General features: G+C 37.8%; 1 protein-coding gene across 9 annotated transcripts in view; it reads left to right on the top strand.

The window, feature by feature from the left end:
- The window catches only part of CLCN3 (chloride voltage-gated channel 3), a 59961-nt gene that overhangs the window by 16971 nt on the left and 15076 nt on the right, over nucleotides 1–27914 (top strand). For 7 of the 9 annotated variants that reach the window (XR_005956182.1, XR_005956183.1, XM_041480042.1 and 4 more), the window contains exons 3-9: nucleotides 19792–19949; nucleotides 20932–21031; nucleotides 22584–22771; nucleotides 23420–23542; nucleotides 24947–25153; nucleotides 26210–26290; nucleotides 27356–27901. Coding sequence is in view for 7 of the 9 variants with exons in the window: in XM_041480042.1 (XP_041335976.1) it covers nucleotides 19792–19949; nucleotides 20932–21031; nucleotides 22584–22771; nucleotides 23420–23542; nucleotides 24947–25153; nucleotides 26210–26290; nucleotides 27356–27901 (1403 nt within the window). In the remaining 2 variants the exon portion in view is untranslated. Of the gene's footprint in view, nucleotides 1–6326; nucleotides 7139–19791; nucleotides 19950–20931; nucleotides 21032–22583; nucleotides 22772–23419; nucleotides 23543–24946; nucleotides 25154–26209; nucleotides 26291–27355; nucleotides 27902–27914 lie in introns of those variants that run through there. The other 2 variants (XM_041480044.1, XM_041480045.1) reach the window with 2 other exon arrangements.

Below are 27914 nucleotides of genomic sequence, written 5' to 3' on the forward strand. Positions count from 1 at the left end.
AGAGTCTTACTTAGGCTAACACTGGCCCATGTGTTAGCATGGGCTGACATGTGGATCTCCTTGTCACTTACCCTTGTGTGGCATAAATGCTTAAGCTCTCTTTTGTGTTTTTTTTTTTAGTTTTCATCTACAGTTGTAACTGCAGAAAATATTTCTGCTGATACAAAAAGTTTTAGGGGGTATTGTTAGCTTATTGAAGTGAAACTGCTGTTGATAGGAAAAGGTTTGATATGAAACTGGGACAGGGTGACCTGAAACTAGGATTGTGGTGCCAAATACACATGCCTGGATAAGCCTATCATGCAGTGGCCGTACGCATGTAGAAACTAACAAGGATTAACACATGAGTTACGTGGTGCTGTCACTGTTATTAGAACAGATGGTGAAAATTTTATTTCCGTTGCTACTCATTTTTTCTTCTCCTCAGTTATGTCTTTTTAGGTTGAGGTCTTCTCATTTCCTTGATCCAACCCTGTAGCTATCCCATCCTTTGGATCTTCTTCACTGCCCCTTTCTGAACCCTTTCTAATATCTCTAATTTAAGGGAGGGGTCAGAACTTCACACAGCATTTGGAGGATGGGCATGTCCTAGAAATGGAGCAAGTTTATTCTGACCACTACTAAGTACTGAGCCCATAGTTTAATGGAATTCAAATATGCCTGGCATAATGTAGTGTTATATATTAGCAACATGCAGAATTGCTGTTGACACTGTGTTCACAAAGCTTATTTATTTATGAAGAAGATGTAATATTCTCGAAGATGGAAGGTAAGCTTAACATGTGCGTGTGCATATATGTATATATATGTATATGTATGTGTGGCTGTTGTGGTTTAGGAGTGGTACTCCCCAGTTTAGTTCTCCACTGAGGCCTTCCAAATTGTACTGCTTGCTCCACTTTCCCCCCATTCCAACAGTAAACAACCCTAAAACAGAATAAGGGCAATAGAGCAGGTAAGACCTATATCCTTGTATGCATCTAGGTATGAGGAAAAATAGAACCATCTCCTCAGCAGAATTTTGGCTAGTCTGAGAAAGGGGAGAAGTGAATTTCAGGGAAGGATGCCAGATCTTCCTGTTGATGCATTGTAACTACAGCTTTAGCAACCTGGAGTGTGAGAACACATATGCAAAGGTGAGAATGCAGCAGTACTTTTTTTCTTAGTAAAAGCCTATCCTGTAAACAAAAAGTACAGAGAAAAAATTTAGTAGTAGTTAAGAGACTTTTATAGAATCAGAGAGAGCAATTTGTTTGTAGAAAATAGGTTGCTTTTCTTCCAAGTCCTCCTCACATGATTAATACAGAGAAGTAGATATTTCTAATGTCAGTGTAAAACAGATTGATTAAAAAAAACCCAAACCACCAAAAAACAAACCAAAAATCAACCAACCAGCCAAAAAAACACCCCAAAAACCAAGAAGAAAACAGCCAACCAAACCAAAAGAAACCCAAACAAAACAAAACTCCAAAGACTAAAAAGACTAACACACACCTCTCACATCTGGTAGCTATATGTAGCCTGTTGATGTCAAGTCTTTTCTTCCAGCCTCATTGGGTTACACATGAAGTACTGTTACAGGCAGGCCCAGAAAAAGTGGAAAGAAAACTGAGAGACTAGCCTTGCTTTCAGTGTTTTGGGTCAAGATGTCTAACCAGTCTTTAGGGACCAAGCTTTTTTTTTTTCCCCAGTTCATTTTTGGTCTTAGGTGTTAATGCTGCATCATTATTTTATTATTTCCCCCTTTCTAAGTCTGTTTTTTTTCTTCTGCCCTGAAGTTTTGCATGGCAGTGGGAAACCTTTATTGCTGTTTCCCTGATTGGCAGTGAAGGTTCAACTTCCCTGAGGGGAAGTCAGTTTCAGAATTGATTACACAACATGCCTTTGGCTATATGACCTGTTCTACTGCATTCTGTTTGCTGGTTGGGTTTGACTTCACTTACCACCTTCTGTGTCTGGACAGTGAATAAAAGCACCATTGGAAGTTATACAAAGCTCTAGGAGTATAATATAAAAACCTGTGGTTGGCCAGTAAAAAGTGAGTTTATTAGGTAAGAACCTGAACTAAACTGTTCTCTGCTGGGTGAAATGATTGTGAGCAAAATTAAGTAACAAATTTTTGGGAAACAGGTGATTATGAAAAAAGAAACTGTGATTAAGAAGCTATTTTTTTCTGTATAATAAAATACAAACTGGGAAAAATCTTACTGTGTGTTACTGCTGTGCACATTCTTCTGGTTTTTTTTTTACATCTGTGTTGCTTAAACCCCATCTTCTTTAAACTACTTAACAGCATATGCTATAAATTTGTTTTCTTCTGCTTTTACATTATATTTGGTCTAAAATTTTTTGTTTTATTATCTGTCTGCCTTATTGAAGCTTTTGATGAGGTGGTAATGGTAACAGAGTCTTCTATATATAGCCTGATATACTGATCATGGACAGAATTCTGTGTACTACCAATGAAGGAATGAAGTTCAAGACTCTAATTTACAATGCTTCAAAAGTAATTTGTCCTTGTTTTTTACTGTGTTTTCAATTTGAAGCTATGTATAACTGTACTTTTTTTTTCTCTCTCTTCCCTTCCTCCCCATTTTTTGTGGTTGCATCTTTTTATATCATCCTAGACCATGTCTGAGAATTAGAACTGAGAGAACAGTGTTTGTCCTTTTATCATCTTTATATTCCCACAGAAGGCTCTGTGTGACCCATATGAGAAAGTTATATGGTTTTTTGCAGAATGAACAAAGTCAGGCTGAAGGGGCTGCAAGATAATAAACTGAGACATTAAGAGAAGTCAGCCTGGTAGAGGGGTTAGACCTGGGCTTAATTTGGCTGCATGGTTTGAGAAAAGGGTTAATGAAGGAAGAAACTGGGAGAAAAGGTAGGAGAGTAAAGCTGGAAGGAAAAGGAATGAGGAAGCACAGAGGGTTTTGAGACATTTTATATATACTTTGGGCACTCTGTTGTAAATGTATGCTTCCCCCTGCCCCCCCCCCCCCCCACNCCAAGAGAAGGTATATATGAGTTAAATTCTTTTCAGAATGGTTGGAGATGGTAGCTACTTTGGTGGGTGCTCTATATGTAGCATTTTTCAGGAGAACGTTATTTTCTAGCTCTGCTAAAGAGAAGCTTTTGTTTTGAATAATAATAGGAAAGAAAATGACAGTTAAGAGTCACCAAAATCTTTTGCATCAGTCACACTAAAATTTGTAATTATCAGTCACGTTTTTGGCCTCTGTTGTTATGCTGATGAAATCATTCAGCATTGCAAAACTTACATTTGTAATTTCATAAAAGACATTATTTTAATTTTCATTGTCTGGTGTGACAAAGTTACATAGTCTGTCACCAAAACAAAGCAAATAATTGGGAGAAGCGAGAGCATGTTTATTTTATATGTAGCACGGTGCTTGGCTGTCTTCTTTAAACCTAGCTTACCTTTTAATATGAAATGGTGGGAAGTGCTTCAGAGTTAAGGTCTTCCCTCCAGCTTTAGGTAATCAGACTCTCATACCTTGGTGGTACTTCCCTTCTTTTCATTGGCCTTGTTTTGTCCCTTCAAAACATATTTCCCTGGGTGTAACTGATTTGTATAACCTCTGACTTGTTCTTATATTGTCAGATACTTTACCTTGAATGTGATTCTTCTGTTTCCCTAAACTGGAAAAGACAAAGTGTGGAGAGAGGATAAAAGTCCCTTTTGTCATTCTTAGTATGCCTTAAAGGTGTGTCACCTGTGTACGTTCCAGTATTTTCAAAACAATGGACTTCTGCAAAGACAGGTGCATCTAAGTTATGGTTAACCACAGCCTGTGCCTGCAGAGAACAATGGGAACACTCGGATGTGTGAAGTTATTTGGGTACGGAGGATTTATGGGATTGAGACCTAGTCTATAATTACTGCGATCACATTTGGAAAACAAGCTGCTATACAAACCTGCTGTTTACATATGAGCTATTACATGTAGTAAATTGGCAATTTGAAGGGGCTCTCAGCCATTTAAAATAGGCTATTGTTAAACTTGCTTTAGGCCTTACAAAAAGTATTCATAATATTTCGTACTCCGTAATACCCAAAATACACAGTTAGCTAGAGACACCATTTCACTGACTGTAATTTTGGAATTTGCAGAACTTCACAACAGAAATAACTGACACACTCTTTGGAATACAAAGTTGTCAGTTCAAGCCATGCACTTTTTCAGATCAGGTAGAAAAAGAGTAATTTGGAAAGATTAAATTGCATAGGTGTTTTGATATTTACAAAGGAAAAAGACTGTTTGTCACGTTAATATGCATAGTATCTTTTTTTCTTAAGAAAACCAAAACAACACAAGAACTAAAACCACCTTTGATGGTCTTGTAGGAAAGGGAATACACGCAGTGATGATGGGTATGAACAATGAGAACACAAGCTACTGGTAACTGAGAAGGGAAAATGACTACTCTGCTTTTTAAGAGTAGACAAAGGGCTGTATTTGGCAGCCAGTCTATAAGCAGTGACCTTTGAAGAGCTGTCTTTTTTAGTATTAGGTGGACTCTTGAAATTTCATGTAGCAAATATGTCATCTATTTTATACTGCAGACTTCTTGTTATGGCTTTCCCTTTTATCCACAGTTCACCTTTTCCAACACAAAGTGGATTTCAGTCTTGGGCAGAAATTTTGTATTTGCCTTAGTCCAATGAACAGGTTTAGGCCAACATGTGAGCCATTTCTTTGCTGTGACTGATTTTTCTTTTCAGTTGTAAGACATTCCAGACTTTCGGTAACCACATCAAACTCCTAAAGTAGAGATGATCTTCCAGACTTTGTTAACACAAGTCCTTTATATCCTTTATTTCATATTCTCTCAAATATGAAGTTGAGTTTATAGTGTTGTAATCTATAATCAACATATAATGAATGCACTAATGGTTCATTCTGTAATAATTCTTGCTTCGGGTTACAAAAACTGTTGTATTTCTTCCTGCTGTGAATGACTTTTTATTTAGAACCTTACAATAAGATTACAGACTACTTCCAGGTTCTGTTGAGGTAAGGAGTTAAGAATGCTCAGGGGTTTCTGTTGTATTTCTCTGGAAATAAGGGATATGGATAATTTGAAGTTAAGTGCTTAGGTTTGTCTTTTCACAGGCAAAAATAAATGGTGATAATGCATAATGGCTCTGAAAGTTTTGCCTGTGCGAGATCTTAAAGATTCTGGGGTTTTTGTTAAAAAGGTTGTAGGAGGTGACTTTTAAAAAAGCATCTGTATAGGTGATAGCAAATGGAGCTGTCTGTGTTTTAGAATGAGTGGCTCAAGGGTTCCCTTTGTCTTGGAGATAAGGTAGTTTTTAAGGTTTTGAAACATATTTTGCTATATGCTCATTTCCCCCCCCCCACCTTTTCTCATTTGTTTTTCCACCTCTAGAGATACCAGCATTTTCTTGATGTTTGTATCAGAGCCATATTTTTTAACATTTAGTATATTGACAAGCCTGTGAAGTAAATGTCACATTTCTTCATGTCCTACTCTGTCCTCAAAATGATCATTTGCAGTATACAGCTTGTAACATTGGCTTGTTAGAGAAATTACTTCCCTAAGAACATATATGGAAAATTATTTAAGAAACTAATGCATTTGAAAACTAAAATAACTGTCACACTTACAGAGGTGCAAAGACATCCACAATAAAATTAATTCCTTGTTTGCTCTGTGAATGAAATGGAAGCTAGCCTTGTGCAGTAGGCATGCAAAATATTTAACTTTGCTACCTGCTGAAGGAGAAGAAAAGGAAAAACTATGCATACCTTCCATATTTATTTCATTACCACTGGACCAACTATGGAAATCTCATGTAAAATAGCTTTCTTATCAATTGCTCTTATCAGCAATTGCTGGCTAGGACCAGGACATTAAACATAAAATAGTATATGGATTCAATATGTAATAGTATCTGCTTCAAATGGAGGCATGTAGTCAGTGTAAGATTTCCTATCTTTCGATGCCAGCTGTTTGAAGTGCTTGGGCTTTGCCAGTGCTGTAACAGCCACGGCTTGATGATGCATCACATGAATGCCTTGGTTAGCATTCATGTGGGTTGTTGCCTATTTTGAGCCTGTGACTTTTAAGGGACTCAGACCATTTTATCAATGTGTAGAGTAATGCAAGCCAAGTGTGGACTTGTGTTTATTGCATTTTATTCCACCCCCACCCCAGGCTTTGTAGTGTGAGTATGGATGCTAAATGGTTTTAATACCAGAATAATCACACACACACACAAAAATTGAGACACTACTCCCTTTTAGTTAGATATGCAATTAAATTCTTGGTTTAATTTTTTTGATGACACGTTCAAATCTGTCAGTCACTGCTATGGGACTGAAAGTTCTACGTGAATGGGAGATAGGAGATTGATGAAAGTGAGTTAGCTGATCCTGTGGAGCAGAGGGGTTGGCTTTTGGCAGGTTAATGTTGTTGTTTCTTTGAGGTAATCGTTTTGATGTTAGAAAAGAGTAAATAAAATGCTCAGGAAGGAGCCTTCTCCCCAGCCCCCAGCAATGCATGAATCTTCCCTTCCAGATAAAATATAGGCGACTACAGGTGTTCAGAAGCGTCAGCAGGCGTGGTTCCAGAAAGGTGCAGGAACTACGGGCAGCTCTTTCTCGGCAGGTTTGCCTGTTTTTCTGAGCCGGGCCCCACCGTTCACCTGTTGACAGGGTGGCAGCTTTGGCGGGCTCCGCTATGCGAGCGCATCCCTCCCGCCGTTCGGCCGGCGGGGCCGGGACCCCGCTCCCGACGGGGCCGGCCGTGCCGTGAGCTGCCGCGGCCCCTCCGCCCTCTCCCTCCGGGCGCTCCGTGTGGCGGGCGGGAGGCGCAGGTGGCGGGGCCGCCCCGCGCTGACATCAGCGGCGGGGCCGAGCCCGCTCCGCAGAGCCCGGCGCTGCAGAGCCACGGCGGCGGCGCAGGCCGGGCCCGGCCGAACATGGCAGCGGCCCCCGCGGCCGCCCTTGCGTGAGGAATGCCGCGGCCCTCCTGAGCCGGCAGGCGGGCCTCGTGTTCGTCACGTCCATGGATGTGTCTTCCGATCCGTATCTGCCCTACGATGGAGGGGGAGGAGACGGCATTCCGCTCCGGGAGTTGCATAAACGAGGTATGCCGGATTGGCGTTTGGGTTACTTGTTTGCATAGCTGTACGTGCGGGACCGCTGTCCACGTTTGAAACGGGGACGTAAAGGCTTGCTAATTATCGAACTGCTTTTTTTCCGCCTGCCCGGTGCCTTTTGTGGGAGGAGAATTCAGTTCTGGCTGGTTGCTGTGTTGTCAGGGATTGTTTTCTCTGCGGGCAGATCAGTCCTGCTTCACATCTCATCGCCCTGTGACTCCATCTTCGATATGTGCCAGGCTTGCCTTTCGCTCCCTCTCGGTTTTTTTTGTGTGTGTGTGTTTTTTTAATCAATAAAGCCAACTCGTGCAGAAAAAGAAACCCTCCAAAAACTGTGTTTGTCTTTGACTACGAACAAATTAGCTGGAGTACTAAATAGACTACTTACCTGCCTTCCAATAGCATGAATAGGAGCAGTGTTTGTCTGGCTTTGAAGTTTCCTACCTGGTTTTAAGACTTGACCGGTTGTTGCGGTCTTTGATATGCCCAGGGAAAGCTCTGCAATGGCCATGTGTCAGTTCAGCAAATATTGATGAACCCATAAGGAACTGGTACTTTACGGGAGGTTCTTTACACTGCTTGTAAGGAAGCAGATCTAGAAAGAAAAGTATTATCAGTGTTCAAGGGGGGAAAAAATTCTCTTTTGAGCTTACATTTTGTTTCTCACTGTAAATTCAAAGCAGAATACCTTCTGTAAAGATTTGGGGTTTTTTTGACAAGTTGTCGCAGGAATAAAAGTTATGCCTTCAAATTCTGAGAATATAAGTATGTTTTCTTGTTTGGATTGGATGGTCACAATGTGGTATTTAAAACAATAAATGTAGTGAATTCCTACTTTTGTTTAAATTGGGCAATCTAAAATTAGAAACTTATCAACATTAATAGCTGCTGGCGTAAGCATTAGAGAGGAGGTAGGCTGAGAACAGAGATATGATTTACATAAAATTATTTTTTTCTCTCCATGTAATTTATTGCTTTGCATGTCCGTGCAAACTCTTATTTCTGTAAATAAATTAGATCATAATTTATTTTCATCTGACAGTTTATCTGTCTTTTAGTAGTTTACGTAGAAAGTTATTTGTTGTCTTTTTATGATTCTTAGAATGTTTATCAGCATATGTTAAGAACATCAACAAGTTCCAATACAGTTTATTTTCGACAAGCAAATGTTATTCTGTCTAGCAAGTGCTAGATAGTTCTCTAAGTCAGATTTTAGAACCACTTCTGAGAAATTGAGGTTTTCTTCAGAGGTTTGCAAAATGTGAATTTGGGATCTTGTCAAGGCTGAATATAAATACCTGAAGGGAAGGTGACAAGAATGTGGAGACAGGCACTTCTCAGCAGTGCCCAGTGACAGGACCAGAGGCAAGGGGCACAGACCGAACGCGGGAGGTGCCCTCTGAACATCGGCAAACAGTTTCTTACTGAGCACTGTAACAGGTCACCCAGACAGCTTGTGAAATTTCCTTCCTCAGAGATACTCAAAAGCCATGTGGACATGGTCCTGGGAAAACAGCTCTAGGTGGCCCTGCTTGAGTAGGGGGTTTGGACAAGGTAACCTCCAGAGATCCCTTCCAACCTCAACCGTTCTGTGAGTTTAGATTTGTAGATAGATTTAAATACGAGAACTGCAAAACAGTCCTAACATGATACTTTCAGAGTCTGCAGTTATAGTTAGACATTGAAATGTGATCAGCTGTATATTCCTGGAAAATAACAGGTTTTAGTTGATTTTTACAATACAAAAAGTAGATATTTGCAGTGCAAAGTGGTGTGTGCCACTCTGATAAACATCATGTTTGCAAATACTGTAATGAAGACTGTGGAGGATTCAGCTAGGTACTTCCATTGTGGTGACACTGCTGGGGGCCAGCAAGACTATTCCCAGTTGTGACTTATCATTTCTGCAGTTCCACTGAATTCTATTAGGGCTTGTGCTTCCCATATTCTAATATTTTAGTATTTCAAAACAAATGTTACTTGTGCTTCTTGGGCTTGCTCTCCTGAGTTTAGATTAAAAAAATCCAAGCAAGCAACAACAAAACCTGAATAGTGTCACTGAAATCTTTTGCAATTCTGGATTTTTCAAGTGCTTATCAAACCACGACAGTATGTCTCATAAGAAGATGACTCCAGACAAGTTTGTTCCAATAGATGTAACCAAAATTTGTGAGTATTTCTTGCTGGTTTACAACATCACAGTAATCTGTTATTGTGATTCAGCTATTAAAATAAAGCCCAAAATGCTAGCAGACAAAACAAGAAATTGAAAGAAAATCCTTCACATTACTTTGTATACTACCAAGATTTTTATTTTCCTCTCATGTAGATTTCACAGCATTGTGATAATAAGCTCAGAGATCATGGGTAAAGATATTCCAAGAAAGCAGACTTAATTATGAAAGGCTGGTGAATTTTTCCCCTTATTCACATACTCACAACTCGTATGTCCTGCAGAGTAATGTTCACGTCAAGCAAAATTGCTGTGTAACATCAAAGCATTTGTTGCACTAATTGTCTGCAGTGGCTCACCCAAAGTAGCTGTACCTCAGCAATTATGAAATTACTGTTTAAATCAGCAGGGGTCTTTGAGGTTTAATTAACGACCTTCACTAATGTTCAGTGAGACGAAATAGGAAGTATTATAATACATTATTATTAAAGGCCTGATCCGTTAGCTTGCATTAAGATTTTTTTTCCCCATGCAAGTACACTATGAAACATCAAATGGAAAGATTAAAAAAATAGGTTTTTATTAATTATATTTATCTTTTATATTGATTACTCGCTACTGTCTCTTCAAAAAAAAAAAAAAGCTAAACAGATATTATTGAATACTTCTTACCAGGAGCTTCTTTGACTTGTGTTGTCCTAAGATTTCTTTTTAAGTCATACTAAATGCATCGTTCCAGACCTACTTATCCCCTCTGACACACAAATAAAAATTCAGGAACACAATTCACTTCTGTTGTCTTCTCTACTAAGTAAGAGTTAAAAATACTACTTCTCAGAAAGGGTTTAAAAGTTCTGATGTAGGATTGCATATATCCCAAGTAACTTGCATGTACATTTTTCTAAGAATTTTTCATATAACAAACCATATACTGCAACATATGTAAATAAATTACTTGTGTTGCCTTCAGATTTATCTTTGCATTGTTTTTACTATCTTGACCCTTTTGAAAGGTGAGAATGATCAGTATCTTGCTTGTCTTGCAGCCATTCACATACATGCTCACACTGATGCTCTTACCCCTGACCCTCTTTTTATTATTCCTAAATAAGTATTCATTTTACCCCACTCTAAAAATTTGAAATCTGAGCAATAGCAGAACATGTATAGTGCCCAGGCTACCAAATCAAGCAAGACTTTATCTTTAGCAGGCACAAGCTTTGTTGACTCCTAGTTATTTTCTGCATATATATAAACATGTCTTAGATTTAAGAAATTGGAAGTCCTCAAGCAAAATTAATGAAATTTTGTTTCACTGATAATCTCTGATAGAGTCAGTAGCCAGGAAATGTGAAAACTACATGTATAAAAAACATGCCAGTTGTACTGATGGCTTAGTTTTCGTAAACCTAATTTTTTGGGAGATAAAATAGGTCACAATTTCATTTATTGTGCACCAGTCACTAGCCATGAAGGTGCAACTTCTCTTGCTTAGTCAATACTGATAGTAACAGGGGGAGCCTCTCAGCCACCTGGAGCCTCACTGTTACTGTAAGCTGTGGGGTAGAGAATATTTAATAATAGCCTAGGGAGACTTTGAGTCAGATATATACTGAGCCAGTTCAGATGCTCTTAAGTGATAAAACTTATACTTTGGTATTTTAGGCTGTATTTCTGTTTAAGGTCCTCTTATGTCTAAGAGTTAGTAATAAGCCAAAAGTCAATACCAGTGTGACCTTTGAAATCAATGGGTATGAAAGTTGTACACATGCTCAGAGCTAGAGCTTGACCCTGAAATTTTATTGGTTGCAGAGTGAGAGTTTAAAAATTATTTTAACCTAAAAAAATTATTTTAGACTTATCTATGAAGCATGTTTCTCAATTTTGGAATTAATGTTTTGATGTCTTTTCATTTGAGATATTAGAAAGCTAATAAACAGACCAAGATTATGCCCTCCTTGGGCCTGAATGTGGTCTGGTTGGGCTAATCATATTAACAGAATTATTATTTTTGCCAAATCCTGTCTTTGCCCTCTAAAACAACATATAAGCAAGTTGCTCTTACGTACATGCAACAATGGGACTTGGAAATCTAATTTTCTAAATTTCTGGCATTCTGACTCTGATGGCCTTGGTCATTGTTAAATCATAGATAACTTCCCTTTTGAAATGCTTGCTTTCTCTAACTTTAGATATTTTAATACCTTCTATTTTTCCCATCTCCTTCCTCATTATTCATCTTAAATATAAGTTATGCATTTAGTAGTGGGAGGATCTCAGTAACTTTTCACTTGCATATCTGAACTCCCTATTCATCATAGACATAAATAAATAAACATAGTCCATCTGCCTTTATGGCTACAAGAAAAGAAATCTATAACAATGAATCTTTTTTTTTGGTGGTGCATTATAAAAGCAGAAATATTATTTTCACCTAAAGTGAAAAGCCAAAGCTCAGGGTTTGGTTTGGTTTTTTTTTTTGTTTGTTTTTTTTGTTTTTTTTTTTTTGTTTTTTTTTGTTTTTTTTTGGTTTTTTTTGGTTTTTGTTTTGTTTGTTTTTCCTGTGTCCATTTGTGGTGGACACAAATCTTCAAAAGTCTTGGTTTAACTCAGAGGTGCTACTCCTCAACTTTGATTTTACTGCTACTTTTTAAAAGGTTATTTTCAAACCCAGATCTGTTTGGGGGCAGATGAAATGGAGGGTATTATCATGCAGTGCTTTGTTAAATAGTACAACTTATCCTTGTTCCTCAAAACTTGTTCCATATCTTCCTGTTTCCCATTTAATAGATCTTTTTCCACCTGAGTTTTTTCAGTTTGTATATATATAGTTGTGTCAATTTTATATGCATTTTGATTGCAATGCAGTGACCAATTTCTGTTTGAAAACCTTTGGTGCAGTTAGAAGAGCTAACTGAAGAGACATGCTGAAAATTCATAGTTACAAGTAGAATGTATTACTTGATTACAAAGACTTTAACATCATTTATGGCATTGTGTGCTGTGCTTCTGATTCTGAAACGTAAAAATTGCTTCTAGCCAGGAAAATGAAATAGTGCTTAATGACTCTTTTTGAGTGGTTACAGACAAATTAAAATAAACTGAAGATTGTTTCTTGTCTTTTTAATTGAAAGCCTCATATTTTGAGGTCTGAATATGGTGACAGAAAGAAGCTGAGGCACTAACACATACCTCGTGTATACAAATCTTCTTTGTTACAAGTGTAAGTGATCCTTACAGTGTGTGTTGCACACAGGGTGCTTCCCTGCCTCCACTCCCCTTGCCACCTAATACCCAAGGACACACGGGTGAAGCAAAGCCTTGGATTAGAATCTGGCCTCCAGAAAGCTACAGCCCCTGCTGATTTTAACACTCAGCAGATTTGGATGGTCATGTCAGGAGGAGCTTATTCCAGCCTTTACTCTAATCTGACTAACTCCATTTTCACTCCCAAGGGTGCATTTATTTTTTTCCTTCCTCCTTTCACACTGCTGGGAGTAGCCCAAAGAAGACATGTTACACTGCTGTCAGCCATAAGAACAGCAGCTGAGGCAAATGCTGTGTAGTTGTGCGTTGTTTAGAAAAAGGGATGGGTGAGCAGCAGCAACTATTCTTGCTGTAAGAGTTAACAATTACATAGCTTGTAGAGAAATACCTTTGAGAAATTAGGTCCTGTTATTGCTCTGCCATTGAATACAGCATTGGCATTGTTTATCTGTTGTTGTTTTCACAACTCTGGAATGTTTCTAAACCTTAGGGAGTTTTGAGATCTGTGAAATAGATGTTACTGTATAGTGTCTGGACATTAATATTTATAATTTTGAGTTGTTTCCAGCAGAAAGTTATAATTAAAATCTAACAAGACCCCAAGGGTGCATTTATGTATTTCAGGATAACTAGTCTGACAGTTTGTTGCTATGGAAGGGGCTGAACTTGTTGCTCCCCATCTATTCTCTCAGTTTTTGCCCTTGCACTGGCTCTGTTTCTTCTCCAACATCACAGAAACTTGATTCTAGTTCCTCATAATGGCGGATTTTTTGTTGTTGTCAATTCGTCTGCTTAGTTGGATTAGCACGTTGAGTTGGTTTACTGTGCAGTCAGATCAAGGGTGACAGAGCTGATCCAAGGGTGAGAGTGAGACTGTGTGACCAAGAACAGCAGGGAGAAATAGGGAGAGCAAGATCTACTCTTTGTGTGCCAGCAGTCAATTAGATCAGCTCAGTCTTACTGTGTAATTATGTCCCAAGAGGTATGTCTCATTTCTTTATATGGAATAAGGTAGTATAGGCTCAGTTTGAGACAATGGTGTATTTTGTGGTGTGCCTTCAGAAGATGGATATCATGTGCTGTGTAGCATATAGGAGGGGTCTTAAAGCTTTATCATAAGGTTATGGTCCCTTGTTGACTGTGATAGCCACCCTCTTGAGAAGCCTGTTCATGTGTCAGTTCTGTACCTTATTCTCTTGCGGGGGTGTAGCTGTGAGGATTTGTTCTCTAGGTGATACTGGGTAATTGTTCAGATAATCATGTGGTGGATTACCACATAAAAATCTGTGGTGCGTCGTTTGACTACGCAGGATGTAGCATTTGTCTTCAATCTTGATGCTTCTCTTCTTGTTATTTTTATGAGAAAAGAAGGAACACAGCCTACAAGGAAAGAGTTGGGGGGGATTGTTGAACAGTTATGCATGAATCAGTAGCAGCATGTATGTTGTTAAACCCCTTTCTTGTGTGAAATTAATTAGCTATAAACTTACTAGGTATTTTTCTTTTAAAAACACATCTTTCATCAGCTGCATGTGTTCCAGGGTTACTTTCAAATTTGAAAGAAATCTCCTGAGTTGCAGAAAGACAAAGCAGTATGGGATTACTGCTGCAGGAGGTGAGGCAGCTGTTAAAAATACTGTGCATGGCCTAAGATTGCTGTGTGTAACCTACATAAATCAGCTTTCTGTCATGTTTGTCATAATTCAACATCAATCAAGATTGAATACTGCTTGTATGAGGCACATCTATAAAATATGAAAGAAGAGATATTCCTTGCCTTAATGAGGGACAAAAGGCAGGGAGGAATTCTGATATATAAAGCAGCTTCTGTGAGTATAGTAAAATCTGTAATTTTTTTGCCTAGTGGTTCCATCAGCAGAAACTAGCTAGGCAAAGCAGGAAGTTGGATCAGTGTTGGGACACAGCAGCCATTGAGTATAACTTCATGTTCAAAGAGAAATGCAGGACAGCAGTACGGTAAGGACTGTTGGTTTTTTGTCAGACATAGTATCTTCTCCAGCAATTTTCGATTGTATTTTTTACATTCTCATTAAAATTAAAAAAAAAAGAAGGAAAAATCCTTCGCTTCTTCAGACATAAAGCTTTTTATGGTTTTGGAATCCACTTTTCTTATTCTGGTTTCTTTTGTGTAGCATTTTTGTTTTTCTTGTGCTTAATTCTCATCAGGTGTCCCAAAGTACAGCATTTAACTACTAACCTTAATGCTTACTACAGTTTTTTCTTTTAACATTGTGCAATTTTTTCTTTTAACAACTTCAGTTGAAACAGTTCTTCAGCAATACCAGAGCTGATTGCTGAAAAAGGATTGTGCTCAAGGTTTGGAATTACATGCATGGAAGGACAACAAAAGTCAACTGCCTTTCTAGAAGGCAGTTCATTCAAGACTTGGAGTGACTGACTCCCCCAAAAGAGTTTCCTTTTTCTGAAGAAGCATGTTGCTTTTATTGTCTAGAAGCCTACTGTCTATAAGCTTGCAGTCTGTGATTGCAGCAGCTCACAGCAGTTACATGTTGAGATTCAGGACAGCCAGCACAGCTTCGCCAAGGTTCCTGCCTGACCAACTCAGTGGCCTTCTATGAGAGAGCGATTCCATCAGTAAAAAAGGGAAGGGTTACAGATATCATTTATCTGGACTTCTGTAAAGCCTTTGATGTGGGCCCCCACAACTTCCTTCTTTCTGGAACTGGACAGAGATGGATTTAATGAACAGGCCATTAGATGGATAAGAAATTGCATGGATGGTCACATCCAGAGGGTAGGGGTAAAGGGCTCAGCGTCTTGATGGAGATAAGTGACAAATGGTGTCCCTCAGGCATCCATATTGAGACTGGTGTTATTTAATATCTTCAGTAATGACATAGATGAAGGGATTGAGTGATGCTTGGCAAATTTGTAGATGACACCAAGCTGAGCAGTGCTGTTGACACTCCTGAAGGGTGGGATACCATCCAGAGAGACCTGGATAAGCTCCAGAAATGAGCCCATGGGAATCTCATGTTGTTTAACAAGACCAAGTGCAATGGGGTGTTGGTGGATGAGAAGCTGGACAGGATCTGGCCATGTGCACTTGCAGCCAGGAAAGCCAAACATGTCCTGGGCTGCATCCAAAGCAGTGTGGCCAGCAGGGCCAGGGAGGGGATTCTGCCCTCTGCTCTGCTCTGGTGAGAACCCACCTGCAGTGCTGCATCCATCCCTGGGGCCCCAGCACAGGAAGGACACCAGCTTGTTGGACCAAGTCCAGCAGAGGGACACCAAGGCGATCACAGAGCTGGAGCACCTCTCCTATGGGGAAAGGCTGAGAAGGTTGGGTTTGTTCAGCCTGGAAAAGAGGTTTTGAGGTGATGTAGTTGTTGCTTTACAGTACCTGAAAGGAGCCTACAAGAAGGATGGCGAAAGTCTGTTTATAAGGGTGCATAGTGACAGGACAAGGGGGAACGGCTTCAAATGGAGAGGAGGTGTAGATTAGATTCTGGAAGAAATTCTTTACTGTGATGGTGGTGAGGCACTAGAACAGGTTGCCCAGATAACCTGTAGATGCCTCATGCCTGAAAGTATTCAGGGCCAGGTTGGATGGGACTTTGAGCAACCTGTCTAGTGAAAGGTGTCGTTGCCCAAGAGCTAGATGATCTTTAAGGTCCCTTTGAACCTAAACTATTCTGTGATTTTGCCTTATTTTTGCAAAGTGTGGAATGACTGTGTTTGGTTTATAAGGATTCTTACGAGTTGTACTAAGCCTCTGAGAACATCAATACTGTTTCCCTCTCTCTAGTGACATGGGTTAGTTTGGAATAGCAGTAGTAATGCAAGCTCTGCGTGCCACTTTTACCATTAGCTTCCAGTCTCATAAAAACTTTAGCAAACTCATACGTAACAAAAAGGCTTTACTTCCTTTACAGCTCCAAAATGGCTTGGGTGTCCTCATATGAACTTTAGAAGTGTTCACTTATTGTAGCTAGAGGCTATACCTATACATCTTGTATGCTAAGTGCTTGTTGTGGTTTTTAAGACCAAAACTGCTTCTATTGTGGTGAAAAGTGCGTAGCCTGAGAAAGCATCCTGAAACTTCAGGACTAGTGAAGTGGGAGAGGACGGAAGGGGAAATACTTCTGAAGGTTTGCTAAGTGCTACAATTTATCTATGTAATGATGATTTCCTGCCTGATGGTTACAATGTTGTGATGAAATATTTGTATTCTGGTAAGGGTTTTAACATTGCATTGAAAATACATTTAATGACACTTTGGAACTGGGAGTAAATAGTAAGAATTTGTGTGTTTATGCTGATGAGAATCATCATCTTCATAGTTGGAAGGAGCATCTTGTTGTGTGAAATGCTAGAGAAGGAAGGGTAGAAAGGGAAACGAAAGCTTGGAAAAATGTTGAGTCTTAGTAAAAGTATATTTCTCTAACATCTACTTTAGAATAGTTGTATACTACATAGATCATAATGCTAGCAGGAGAATGTTATCTCAGAGTTCTGTATCTTAGATACAGAGCAGCAGATTTTGTAGAGTTGTCCTCTAAGGAAGCCTTTCTACCACACTCACTGCTGCCTGTTTTCTCACTTGGTACAAGATTACAGCTATTCAGTTGTTGCATCAGGCACTCATGGCAGCTCCATATTCCACAAAACCTCCTCTTCAGCTTCATATCTTCTTCTGTTTCCCTTCCCCATCATAGAATAATCACTTATATTCCAGTATTTGGTGTGCCAGCAGCTGTTGGCAAAGTAGGAATGTGACATAGTTCCAGTGGGATTTTTACTGTATCTAGACAATGACCATCATTTGTAATCTACTCCAAGTTCTACTATGGGTCAGGTGCAATTAGTATAGTGCCATCTTTGATTATGGTATCTCTGATAATGCCCTGGTAGGAATTCCAATTTAGCACCTTGTGATATGCATAAAATAATCTTTTACCCTTTGTGATTCATTTATAACTCTCAACTTTCCTTTGCCTTCTGTGGCATAGGATTGCATGCTCCTTGTAGTTTGGTCCTGCTTCATTTATAGCAGGGCATAAAACCAACTCCTCCAGAGCAAAGACAAGCTTTTGCCCAACCCTACTCACTCAGGTTCAGGAAACTGTGTCATCACACTGGAACTTTGTAGGAGATTAATAATTAAGCTGTGGGTGAGGTTAATTTATGTCCCCTTGCTTTGCCAGAGGAAGCTTATTTCATGTAAAAATAATACTTTAATAATGTATTCTATTACTGTCTTAATTCTTAGAGCTAAACTAGTTATGACACTGTGAATTTTCTTTCTTCTTCCACAAGATCACCTTGCCATTTCAGCTATCCAGACATGTATCTTAGACTTCTAGTTAGGAGAATTGGAAATGGCAAGGGAATTGAATCCCTGATCCTAAAGCAAGATTTTCACAATCACCTCTATTAGCAAACCTGATTGAAATTGTTGTTGTTGTTAGCCTTTTATTAATGGAAGCATAGGTAATGCTTCTTTACATCTGCCTTAAGAGAGACTAGCAGCAGCTTTGGGAAGAGATTGACAGGGCTTAACTGTGGGAAATAGATGAGGGGGAATTTAGTATGGCAGAGACTGGGGAAAAAGGTATTAAGCTAAAGATGGCAGCCAGGTTCACATAAGAGAATGGTATTGGTGTTATTGGGGAACTGTCTGCTACATTTGCATTGTCGTCTGTGCTTTTCTTTTGATCTTCATAGAATTTGTAATAATATTTGTTTATGTATCTTGAAAATTATAGATTGCATTTTGTCTTAATATGAATTTTGTATTATTTTCTTTCTTCTTGTTTTGTCTTTCACCACTAAGAAAATGTCTGAATAAACAATATGTTACATAGTAGGCATCAGCATGACCTCTTAAGCAATAGCTGACTGAGGCACCACTTTGGTCATAGTGTAATGCCAGGTGTCACACTGCTTCTTCTAGATCTCAGAGTTCACATTTGTAAAGGGAAAAGGCACATTTTACTTATGTAAATCTAATTGGGAGTTATTAGGAGGGCTCGGGCTGGTGAACTCAGCATTTGTAGCATTTGGAACTTTACAGGTAGGTCCTTTGACAAGCTTTTTGTTTGTTTGGTTTGGTTTTTTGGTGAGTTGGTAATTAATTTCTGCTGACAGTACCAAGAAGCTCAATTAAAGAAGCCTGGAATAAAAAAAAAAAAAAAAAAAAAAAAAAACCAAGAAAAAAAAAACCAAAAGTGTTGATTTAGTGAAATGAGTTTTGGTGTCTGTCTGAACTGATATAAATCTTGGTCAACTTAGCTTATGTCTTTATGAATAGAGATTTCTGTGGTGTGCTTTATATTGTTGGGCGAATTATTTTTTTCTTAGTCAAACAAGTGGGAACTAAGAAAAAAAGCCAATATATTGCAGAATTTATGACTTTTGAAAGCTTAAAAATGTAAAAACTTTCTTTTATCACTTTTGAAATGGAAAAATTCTCACTACAGCCCCTCTTGCTCTTCTTATTCTGATCAGTGCAGTAAATACTTGTGGGGTTGTTGCTCTGCAAGCTGCTTGTGAAGAAACTGGCTAGTGATGACAAATTAGAAGATATTTTCTTTATACAATGTGTCCAATTTTTCATGACTGAGGCTCTGTGATTTACCTGAAAAAACACATAAAAACAAAATATGAGTATTTATTAGGTTTTTTGTTGCTTTTTACATGCACTTACAATCTGTTAATAATGTATTTTAGATTTGGTTTAGCTGTGTAGGAGAGATTGATAATCAATATAATGTATATTTAGAAATTACTGGTTTTATATGAAGGTACTGTGAACTTTCTAGCTAATCATCCTTGCTTTGTTTTTGTACAAACAGATTTTCCTCTGGTAGTCCATAAACTGAAATAAACTTCAAATTAAATGTCAAACTTGCTCTTTTTTACCACTTGCTTCTATTGAAGTTTTTCTGGAGTCTGCACACAAAACAGAACAATAATTTGACTAGGACATTCCTATTTAACCAATGAAAACACAAAGTCACTAATACACAAATGTAACTTTCAGCTGGATGACAGTAAAGAGGAGTGGCACGCAGCATTGAGAGACCTAAATAACAGTACAATATGCAGAGTATGGAAAGTGTCTTAATTAGTTGTTCAGAAATTTCTGTGCTATGAACATAGTATGAATACTTCATTTATCACAGAATTAATTAATTCCTGTGTTTCTCTACTGCAGGAACTCATTATACAATGACAAATGGAGGAAATATCAACAGCTCAACACATTTACTGGACCTTCTGGATGAGCCAATTCCTGGAGTAGGAACATACGATGACTTCCATACCATTGACTGGGTTCGAGAGAAGTGCAAAGACAGAGAAAGGCATAGACGGGTACTTGAGATAAATAATAGTATTTTTTTCATTGGGTGTTGGAATGGTCTGATTTAGTAACACATACAAATATATGTGTGTTCTTTAAATATGTACATAGTTACCTCAGCTGGAAGTACTTGAATACTGTTTAAAAACACTGCTTAGTTGGATACCCGCAGTGTTGCAGCATTATTATAACTTTGAAAAGAAGCAGTAATTTAATAGAGTGGGAATAGGTCCCTGTCACCCAAATGCCATTTTTAAAGCACTGCGTTTTTTGCATGCTTGTATATTTAAGGCTGTTTTCCAGTGCAGATGTATTTGTAATAGTACAGTAGTAGTTTTAGTGGTACTTGTACAGAAAAGTGAAGCGTGATGTATATTGCTTTTGTACTGACACAAGTGTCTGTGCCACTGCAGCTAAGTGTGCAGAGTAAATAAGGATAAAATAAGAATAGCAACTTTTTCAGTACATTAACTTCAGATGTCATTACTAATAGTTGTCTAGAAGTACTCTAGGGTAGCTATAAATTTTTTTATTTTCTTTTACTTTTATTTGGTTTTTAGTCTAGAGATAGACATGTTTATATTTGAAGTAGAAGTTTTGGAATTTGAATCATATGAAATAGCTTATTGTTAGTATGCTGACAATTTAATTGAGGTTCAAAAAATATTTAAAGTATAGGAGGGAAATAATGTGGCAATTCATGTGTTAGGTGTATGCCACAGAAAGTATTCAATTATCCTAATAATGTATTTACTGGATTTTAGTTCTTTAAATTAAGCAAATATATGTTTCTCTGTCAGTTGCTTGATGTCTGAATAATTAAGCTGATTTATCTATGTGAAGCACTAAATACAAGCAGAACACTTGTGGTTTCAAGAGAGGGTTTATTTGCTTGCAGCTTGCACCATACAATTTGTATGTCATGCTTCTTTTTGTTTCATTATTCATATTACAGAACTACATACAACTCTACATACTGATTTCTCTTTGCAGATTAACAGCAAGAAGAAAGAATCAGCATGGGAGATGACAAAGAGTTTGTACGATGCATGGTCAGGATGGTTGGTAGTCACATTAACTGGTTTGGCATCAGGTAAATGAAAACACAAAGCATTCTTTTCTTGTATTTGTCAGCAGGTATAGTTGTGGTTTTCCTTTGTTCTCCACCAACCAAGCTAAGTGCTGGTTCAGTCTACTACAACAATTCCATAAGGGAAGAAAAAAGTTGACTATCTTGATTTACAGGCTTCACCATTTTGAGATGAGGGTTTACTGATCAAATGGGAACCAAAATCCTCACTGAATTTAGAGAGAGTTTCTCAAGTGTTTTTGAACTCCTTCCACCTACTAAACTGTCAATGTTTAATCCTGTGATTGAGATTTATGTTTTCCCTTTCTGTAAAATTTTGGTTTTTACCTGTAGGATTTCTTGTGGAAGTGTTGATTGTAAAAGTAGCTCTGGTATATGTGTAGTTTTGGTAAGCACACTTCCTTGTAATGCATGTGTTTATAGATTAGTGAATTTTAGCTATATGTTTATGTTGTACCTTTACTGAGGTTCTTCCACAGAAAATAATTCTCTCCTTCTTAACGTATTTTAGAGTGGATTTCACAACTGAAAACATCCAATAGTTTGTGGCCCAGTGGTCAGGCAGTGCTGCTGCTTTTTCTGTTAGTATAGTTTGAAGTGACTAAAACCTGCAGTAAAGAAAGGTCACAAACTCTGTGCCCAGTTTTTCAAAATAAGTACTTCAGATAGGCATTTTAGATTAAATGTTAGGAGAGTTACTTGTGGAGTAAGGCTATGCCTATTAAAAAGCATGGTAACAGTATAATTGCTGCTTAGGTATATACATAATCACTTTCACAAATCACATATAAATTCATATATATGCAAAGTTTGTAGCATGTTTATATACTTCTGGGTACAGAAACCAGGAGTGTATAATCACTGGAAATTGTTTATGATAATTTCAGTGGGAACATGCAGTGTAGTGTTTTCAATCCCCTGAGCTGCTGTTTATTAAAATTCCTTTTTTCTGAGTAACAAAGTGAGCAAATTCTGGTCTTGAACACTGGTAGGCTTTTCAGTCTCAGTTGCCTTCTCTTGTATGTCTACTGGATCTTAAATGGTACAATCTTGAGTTCAGTCACAAGGAGATATTGTGTTTATGTGTTTTAATAATTTGGTCAAAATTCTGTTCTACTGAAGTACTGCTTTTGACTTGACAACACATGGGCTAGAATCCTTTTCCACCTTTTAGGCAGGTGAATCCCATCTCTTTCCAACAGGCTTGGTGCCATATAAACTGCTCCATCACACAAAAGTAGCAGTTCTCTTTTTACTCTTAACTCCTTGGTTTCAGTGGACTGTTGGAGAACTGTGGTATAAGGAAAAAAAAAAAAAAGGCAAAAAAAAAATCTCATTTAACTTGGGAAATATACAAAGTACTTAATTCTTCAGCAAATATTAGTCTTACCATAACAAAACCAGGATATAATCCTGGAAATCAGTAGCATATTAAATGTCTATTTAATTAAGTTAATACTTAATACTTCAGTTAGTACAGGCACATTCCTTCACTTTAGCTGGGTGTGTTATTTCTATTTACCAGAACATTAACACAAAACTGTTTCTCTAACAGGGGCATTGGCAGGATTAATTGACATAGCTGCTGACTGGATGACTGACTTGAAGGAAGGCATTTGCCTTAGTGCTTTGTGGTTTAACCATGAACAGTGTTGTTGGGGTTCAAATGAGACCACATTTGAAGAGAGAGATAAATGTCCACAGTGGAAAACATGGGCAGAACTAATAATTGGGCAAGCAGAAGTGAGTATTCCTTGATGGTCTTGTTCAACAGCTTGGCTGAATAAGGGAAAAAAATAATGGTCTTAAGGTTAGGATTCTAAACATGAATTTGGGTTGTACTGTCTGTGCCATTTTTCAGCATTTGAATTGATTACTAGATTATAGCGTAATAAATGTGTATTCCATGAACTGCAAGGGGGCTTGGAGTATTGCAAATGTGAGGAAGTTATGAGAACATAGAACTGTTAATAACACAAAAATTTCTATTCTTGATCATAGCTGTATGTAAATTAAATCTATTTATGTGTTCTCTGATAACTAATAGGTTTGTTTTATTTTTTTCTACCAATTTTTTTTAAATAAGGAAGATTTCTCAATATTCACTAGATTTTAGCAGCTATTAGCTATTAAAAATATACCTGGTTTATATTTATTTTTTCTTTATAAGATGAAGTGTTAGAACACTTTCTACCTTTTATAACCCAGTCTGTGCTAATGTGTAGGTGTCATGGCTTTATGCTTTTCAAACAAAACTCTCTTGGCAATAATTATTGTGCCTCAAAATGTGTGTATAAAGGTACTTGCAACAAGAGTACTTCTGGATTATTTTAAGTAGTGATTTTGCTCTTATATCAAATCTATTTTCTGACTTTTTGTTTCTGCTTTTAGGGTCCAGGTTCATACATAATGAACTACATCATGTACATTTTCTGGGCTTTGAGCTTTGCCTTCTTAGCAGTTTCTCTGGTGAAGGTATTTGCTCCCTACGCCTGTGGTTCAGGGATACCTGAGGTGAGGTCTAACTAATATATATATATATATTATAGGTGTTTCATATTAATGTGTAGATTACTGCTGCCTTAGTGGGTCAGGGAAAGGCAAGAGGAAGCACCCTGTGCCTTTGAAGAAATATGTTAATACAAGCATTCAAAATAAAAACATGTAAAAAACTTGCTAATTGTTTCTAAGAAAATACCCCAAATTTAAAAGATCTTATAGGTTAGTAGATTTTGCTTCTGTTGGAACCACTTTTTAAGGAAGCATTTGGATTAGTATACTTCTGAGGAATGATTTCCAAACCTTCCCTAATCCACACCCTCCCTATGATGATAAGAGAGCAGTGATTCATTGACACAATACGTGTCGTTTGATAGAGCAATCAATCTTTTGTTGAAATGGCTTTAGTGGCCTTAATTAGCACAAACCAACTAACAGTCACAATGTGAAATGTGTAGTATCCTCAAAAACTCACTGGTTACAATTGCTGTCTGCTGCTATCCACAGAATGAGAGAGAAAAATCCAAAATCAAATAAATTCTGGTCGGTCTCACTTTTTGAGTTTTTCTGTAAATATTTTTTTATCCACCTCTGTTTAAGCCTGGAGTAGTTCTGTGCTATTATTCCAGAAGAAATTTAATCTTAAATTTGTTTTCAAATCTAGCTGTCTTTACTTTCTAGACACAGCTGTCCAGTGTTTTGTGTACATCCTATTGATGGACATGTTGTCCTATGGTAGCTGTATATTATTTACTCTGCATGGGCATATTTTCCAGTCTTACAATATAGCATTTTTAAGCACAGTAATACCTTTGGCAAGTGACATATTTTTCTGGTGGACATAGGCTGATCTTTTCCATCTTTGTGTGAAGAAATCTACTGTTGATTTTTATGTAGTGATGGTAAAACACTAAGAGAAAACAGTGGTGGTATTGGTGCAAGTTGGGATCTTGCTACAATAGATCTTCAGTATGATTTTTGCAGATTTATTTTTCGTTTGGAAATTTTCTGCCTTTTGCTCAATAATTTACATCATGAACTAATGAATCCAGTCTTAGAAGCCACTGCAGATTAATTTTCTACTAAATGTAATTGATATGTTGTATGTTATTACCCAGTGTTTTAGAGTAAGTTATATGTTATTACCAAGTGTTTTCCAGTGTTTTAGAGTAAGTTATATGTTATTACCCAGTAATAACAGTTTTATGTTATTACCCAGTGTTTTAGAGTACGTTGCAGATGAAAAGCTTCTGGCAAGCAGACTGAGTGTGGCAGTCTTAATGATACATGTTTTAAAGTGTGACAAAGTTAGTAATTTGAAAAGGCTGGCTTAGAAGTTCTGCAGCTAAAATTAAAGGATACATTATTTTCTGAAAATTTAAGAGTGCAGTAACAGATACAGTTTTTTATTTCTTCCAGATAAAAACTATTTTGAGCGGCTTCATCATCAGAGGTTACTTGGGGAAGTGGACTTTGATGATAAAAACAATTACTTTAGTCTTGGCTGTTGCATCAGGTTTAAGTTTAGGAAAAGAGGGTCCTTTGGTACATGTTGCCTGCTGCTGTGGGAATATTTTTTCCTACCTCTTTCCAAAATACAGTACAAATGAAGCTAAAAAAAGAGAGGTAAGTTCTTGAAAAAGCATTTCTAGAATGTATTGAATACTGGTGCATTTACACTGATATGTTTAAAAGATGACCTTTGTTCTCTTGGACAATGTTTATTTGATGATCAATTGTTATTTATTATGTTAAAAACAATGTATTATCCCCAGCATTCTCACAGGTAAATAATTATTATGGCAGAGTGTGTTTGGTCTCCAGAATGGTCTCCACTTCAGAGACTATTTGGTTTTATTTAAATTCTTTCTGTGCTTGTCTCTACATTTTGGTAATTGATGAGTGTCTTCAGTTGTGAGGACAGCAGAGTACTCTGAACCCATGAACAAGGGTTCCTGGTGACAACAGTGTTTTCTGCCCTCTTTCAGCTCTCTGTTGTTAAAGACAGTGTGGTGGGTTAGACTTGGTGCCTGCCTAGCAGTTCTCTCACCCCTCTGTGTTGGCAGGACAGCAGGAGAGAGTAAGATAAAAAGCTCAGAGGTCAAGATGAGGACTGGGGTATTCCTCACCAGTTACCATTACAGGCCAAACAGACCAGACTTGAGGAAAGTTACTTGACAATAGCAGAGTAGTGAGAAATGAAAACAAAACTAAATGTATCTTGTCCCCACTGTCCCTTCTTGAAAGGCTCAGCTTCACTCCTAACTCCTCTATCCCAAAGTGACACAAGGGGATACTGTCTCTGCTTCTCCTTCCTCTTGATACTCTGTCTCTGCTCCAGTGTGGGCCCCCACCCATGGGAGACAGTCCTTCACCAATATCTTCAGCATGGGTCCCTTCCACAGGGCACAGCCATTCAGGACTGCCCCAGCCTGGATCACCCACAGGCTGCAGTGCTTGCAGGAAACCTGCTCCTGCTTGGGCTCCTTTTCTCAAGCCATGGCTCTTGTTAGGAGCTTGCCAGGAGCTTGCAAGGGCTGCAGGGTGAAAATCTGCTCTGCCATGCATTTACTCTGCTCCATCATCAGTGAACTTAAGCTTGTAGCTAATTTTAGTGAGATTTTGTTGTTCATGTTTACAACATAGACTGTGACAAACCCCCTCACCTTTATTGTTTTCCAGGTGTTGTCAGCTGCCTCAGCAGCAGGAGTTTCTGTAGCCTTTGGTGCCCCAATTGGTGGAGTCCTTTTCAGTCTGGAGGAGGTATGTCAAGAGATGGCACTGAAGAAAAAATATTTAAAAAGATCTCTCATAGTTTAAATAATTTCAGACTCCTTTAAGCTATGGAGTCTCTCCTGAGAAGGAAATTATTTTTTGACCCATATTACGAAGCCAAGAGTCCTGTTACCAGCAAACTCCTAAAGATATTTTTTCTTTTTTTTCTTTTTCAGTGAATGTCAGCTTTACTTTATTCTCAATTATTTTATTCTGGAAAAGGGCTGAGTCTGTTAATAATTACAGTTTACACACAGGTAGAGATACTTCAGCTAGGAGTCTAGGAGTTTATTCTGAAAAAAAAAAGGAAATAGGGCTCTTAAATTTTGAAAAAGGCTTTCGAGACTTATTGGACAGTTTTGTAAAGCAAGTTTTTCAACATTACTTAAAGCTTCAGACACTAAACACAGTTATGATAATTAACAAAAATACGATAATTATTACAAGGACAAATATACTATAAAACTTACCTCCAAAGCAAGCAAATTCTCTTCTCCAAAAAATGTTTTATGCTAAATCAGTTTTAATTGTAGTTTTCAAAATACGTAAGAATGCTATTTCTGTCATTGGCATTTTTAAAGACAACTAAAATCCTAAAAATCTCTGAATTGAAAATTAGGGAAGATATTCTTTCATGTGTAATTTTGTTATATTCTTAGGGTATTTTGAGGAATTCCTCAGTTGCCAGAAAATGCAGATGAAAACCGTCTTAAAATTCAAATCAGGTTATGTGGGGCTTAAGAATGAAATTGCATGTTCTGTTTTGAGGCCTTTTAAATTTTTTTTTATTCTATTAGTTTTAATCATACTTTTAAAAAATAACAGATCTGTGATAAACCTTTCAATATAGGTTGAAAGGAGATGAAAAATATTAGCAGGAAATCTGAGAGTACAGCTAGTTGTAGTTCTCATGAAGGTTAGATAGAGACACAAAGCGGAGCAGCTTTTTTAGCTTACACCATGTGAGCCAGCAGTATTCTAACACATGCATAAACCTGTCTTTCCAGGTTTTTAATTGAATCACTGATAATTCTCATGTATTGTCTTTTGCAGGTCAGTTACTATTTCCCACTGAAAACTTTATGGAGATCCTTTTTTGCTGCTTTAGTAGCTGCATTTGTTTTAAGGTCCATCAATCCTTTTGGTAATAGCCGCCTAGTTCTTTTTTATGTGGAATATCACACTCCTTGGTACCTTTTTGAACTGCTTCCTTTTATTCTTCTGGGAGTATTTGGTGGGCTCTGGGGAGCATTTTTCATCCGAGCAAATATCGCATGGTGTCGTCGACGCAAATCTACAAAATTTGGGAAGTATCCTGTCCTGGAGGTTATTATTGTTGCAGCAATAACAGCTGTGATTGCATTTCCTAATCCATATACGAGGCTAAACACCAGTGAGCTTATTAAGGAGCTCTTCACAGACTGTGGGCCATTAGAATCCTCCTCGCTCTGTGACTACAGAAATGATATGAACGCAAGCAAAATTGTAGACGATATTCCTGACCGCCCAGCAGGCACTGGAGTCTATTCAGCTATATGGCAGTTGTGTTTAGCACTCATATTTAAAATAATCATGACAGTCTTCACTTTTGGTATCAAGGTAAGTGTGAATG

Source organism: Pyrgilauda ruficollis, unplaced genomic scaffold (assembly GCF_017590135.1).
Source record: "Pyrgilauda ruficollis isolate IOZ18807 unplaced genomic scaffold, ASM1759013v1 scaffold5, whole genome shotgun sequence".
Lineage (NCBI taxonomy): Eukaryota > Metazoa > Chordata > Aves > Passeriformes > Passeridae > Pyrgilauda > Pyrgilauda ruficollis.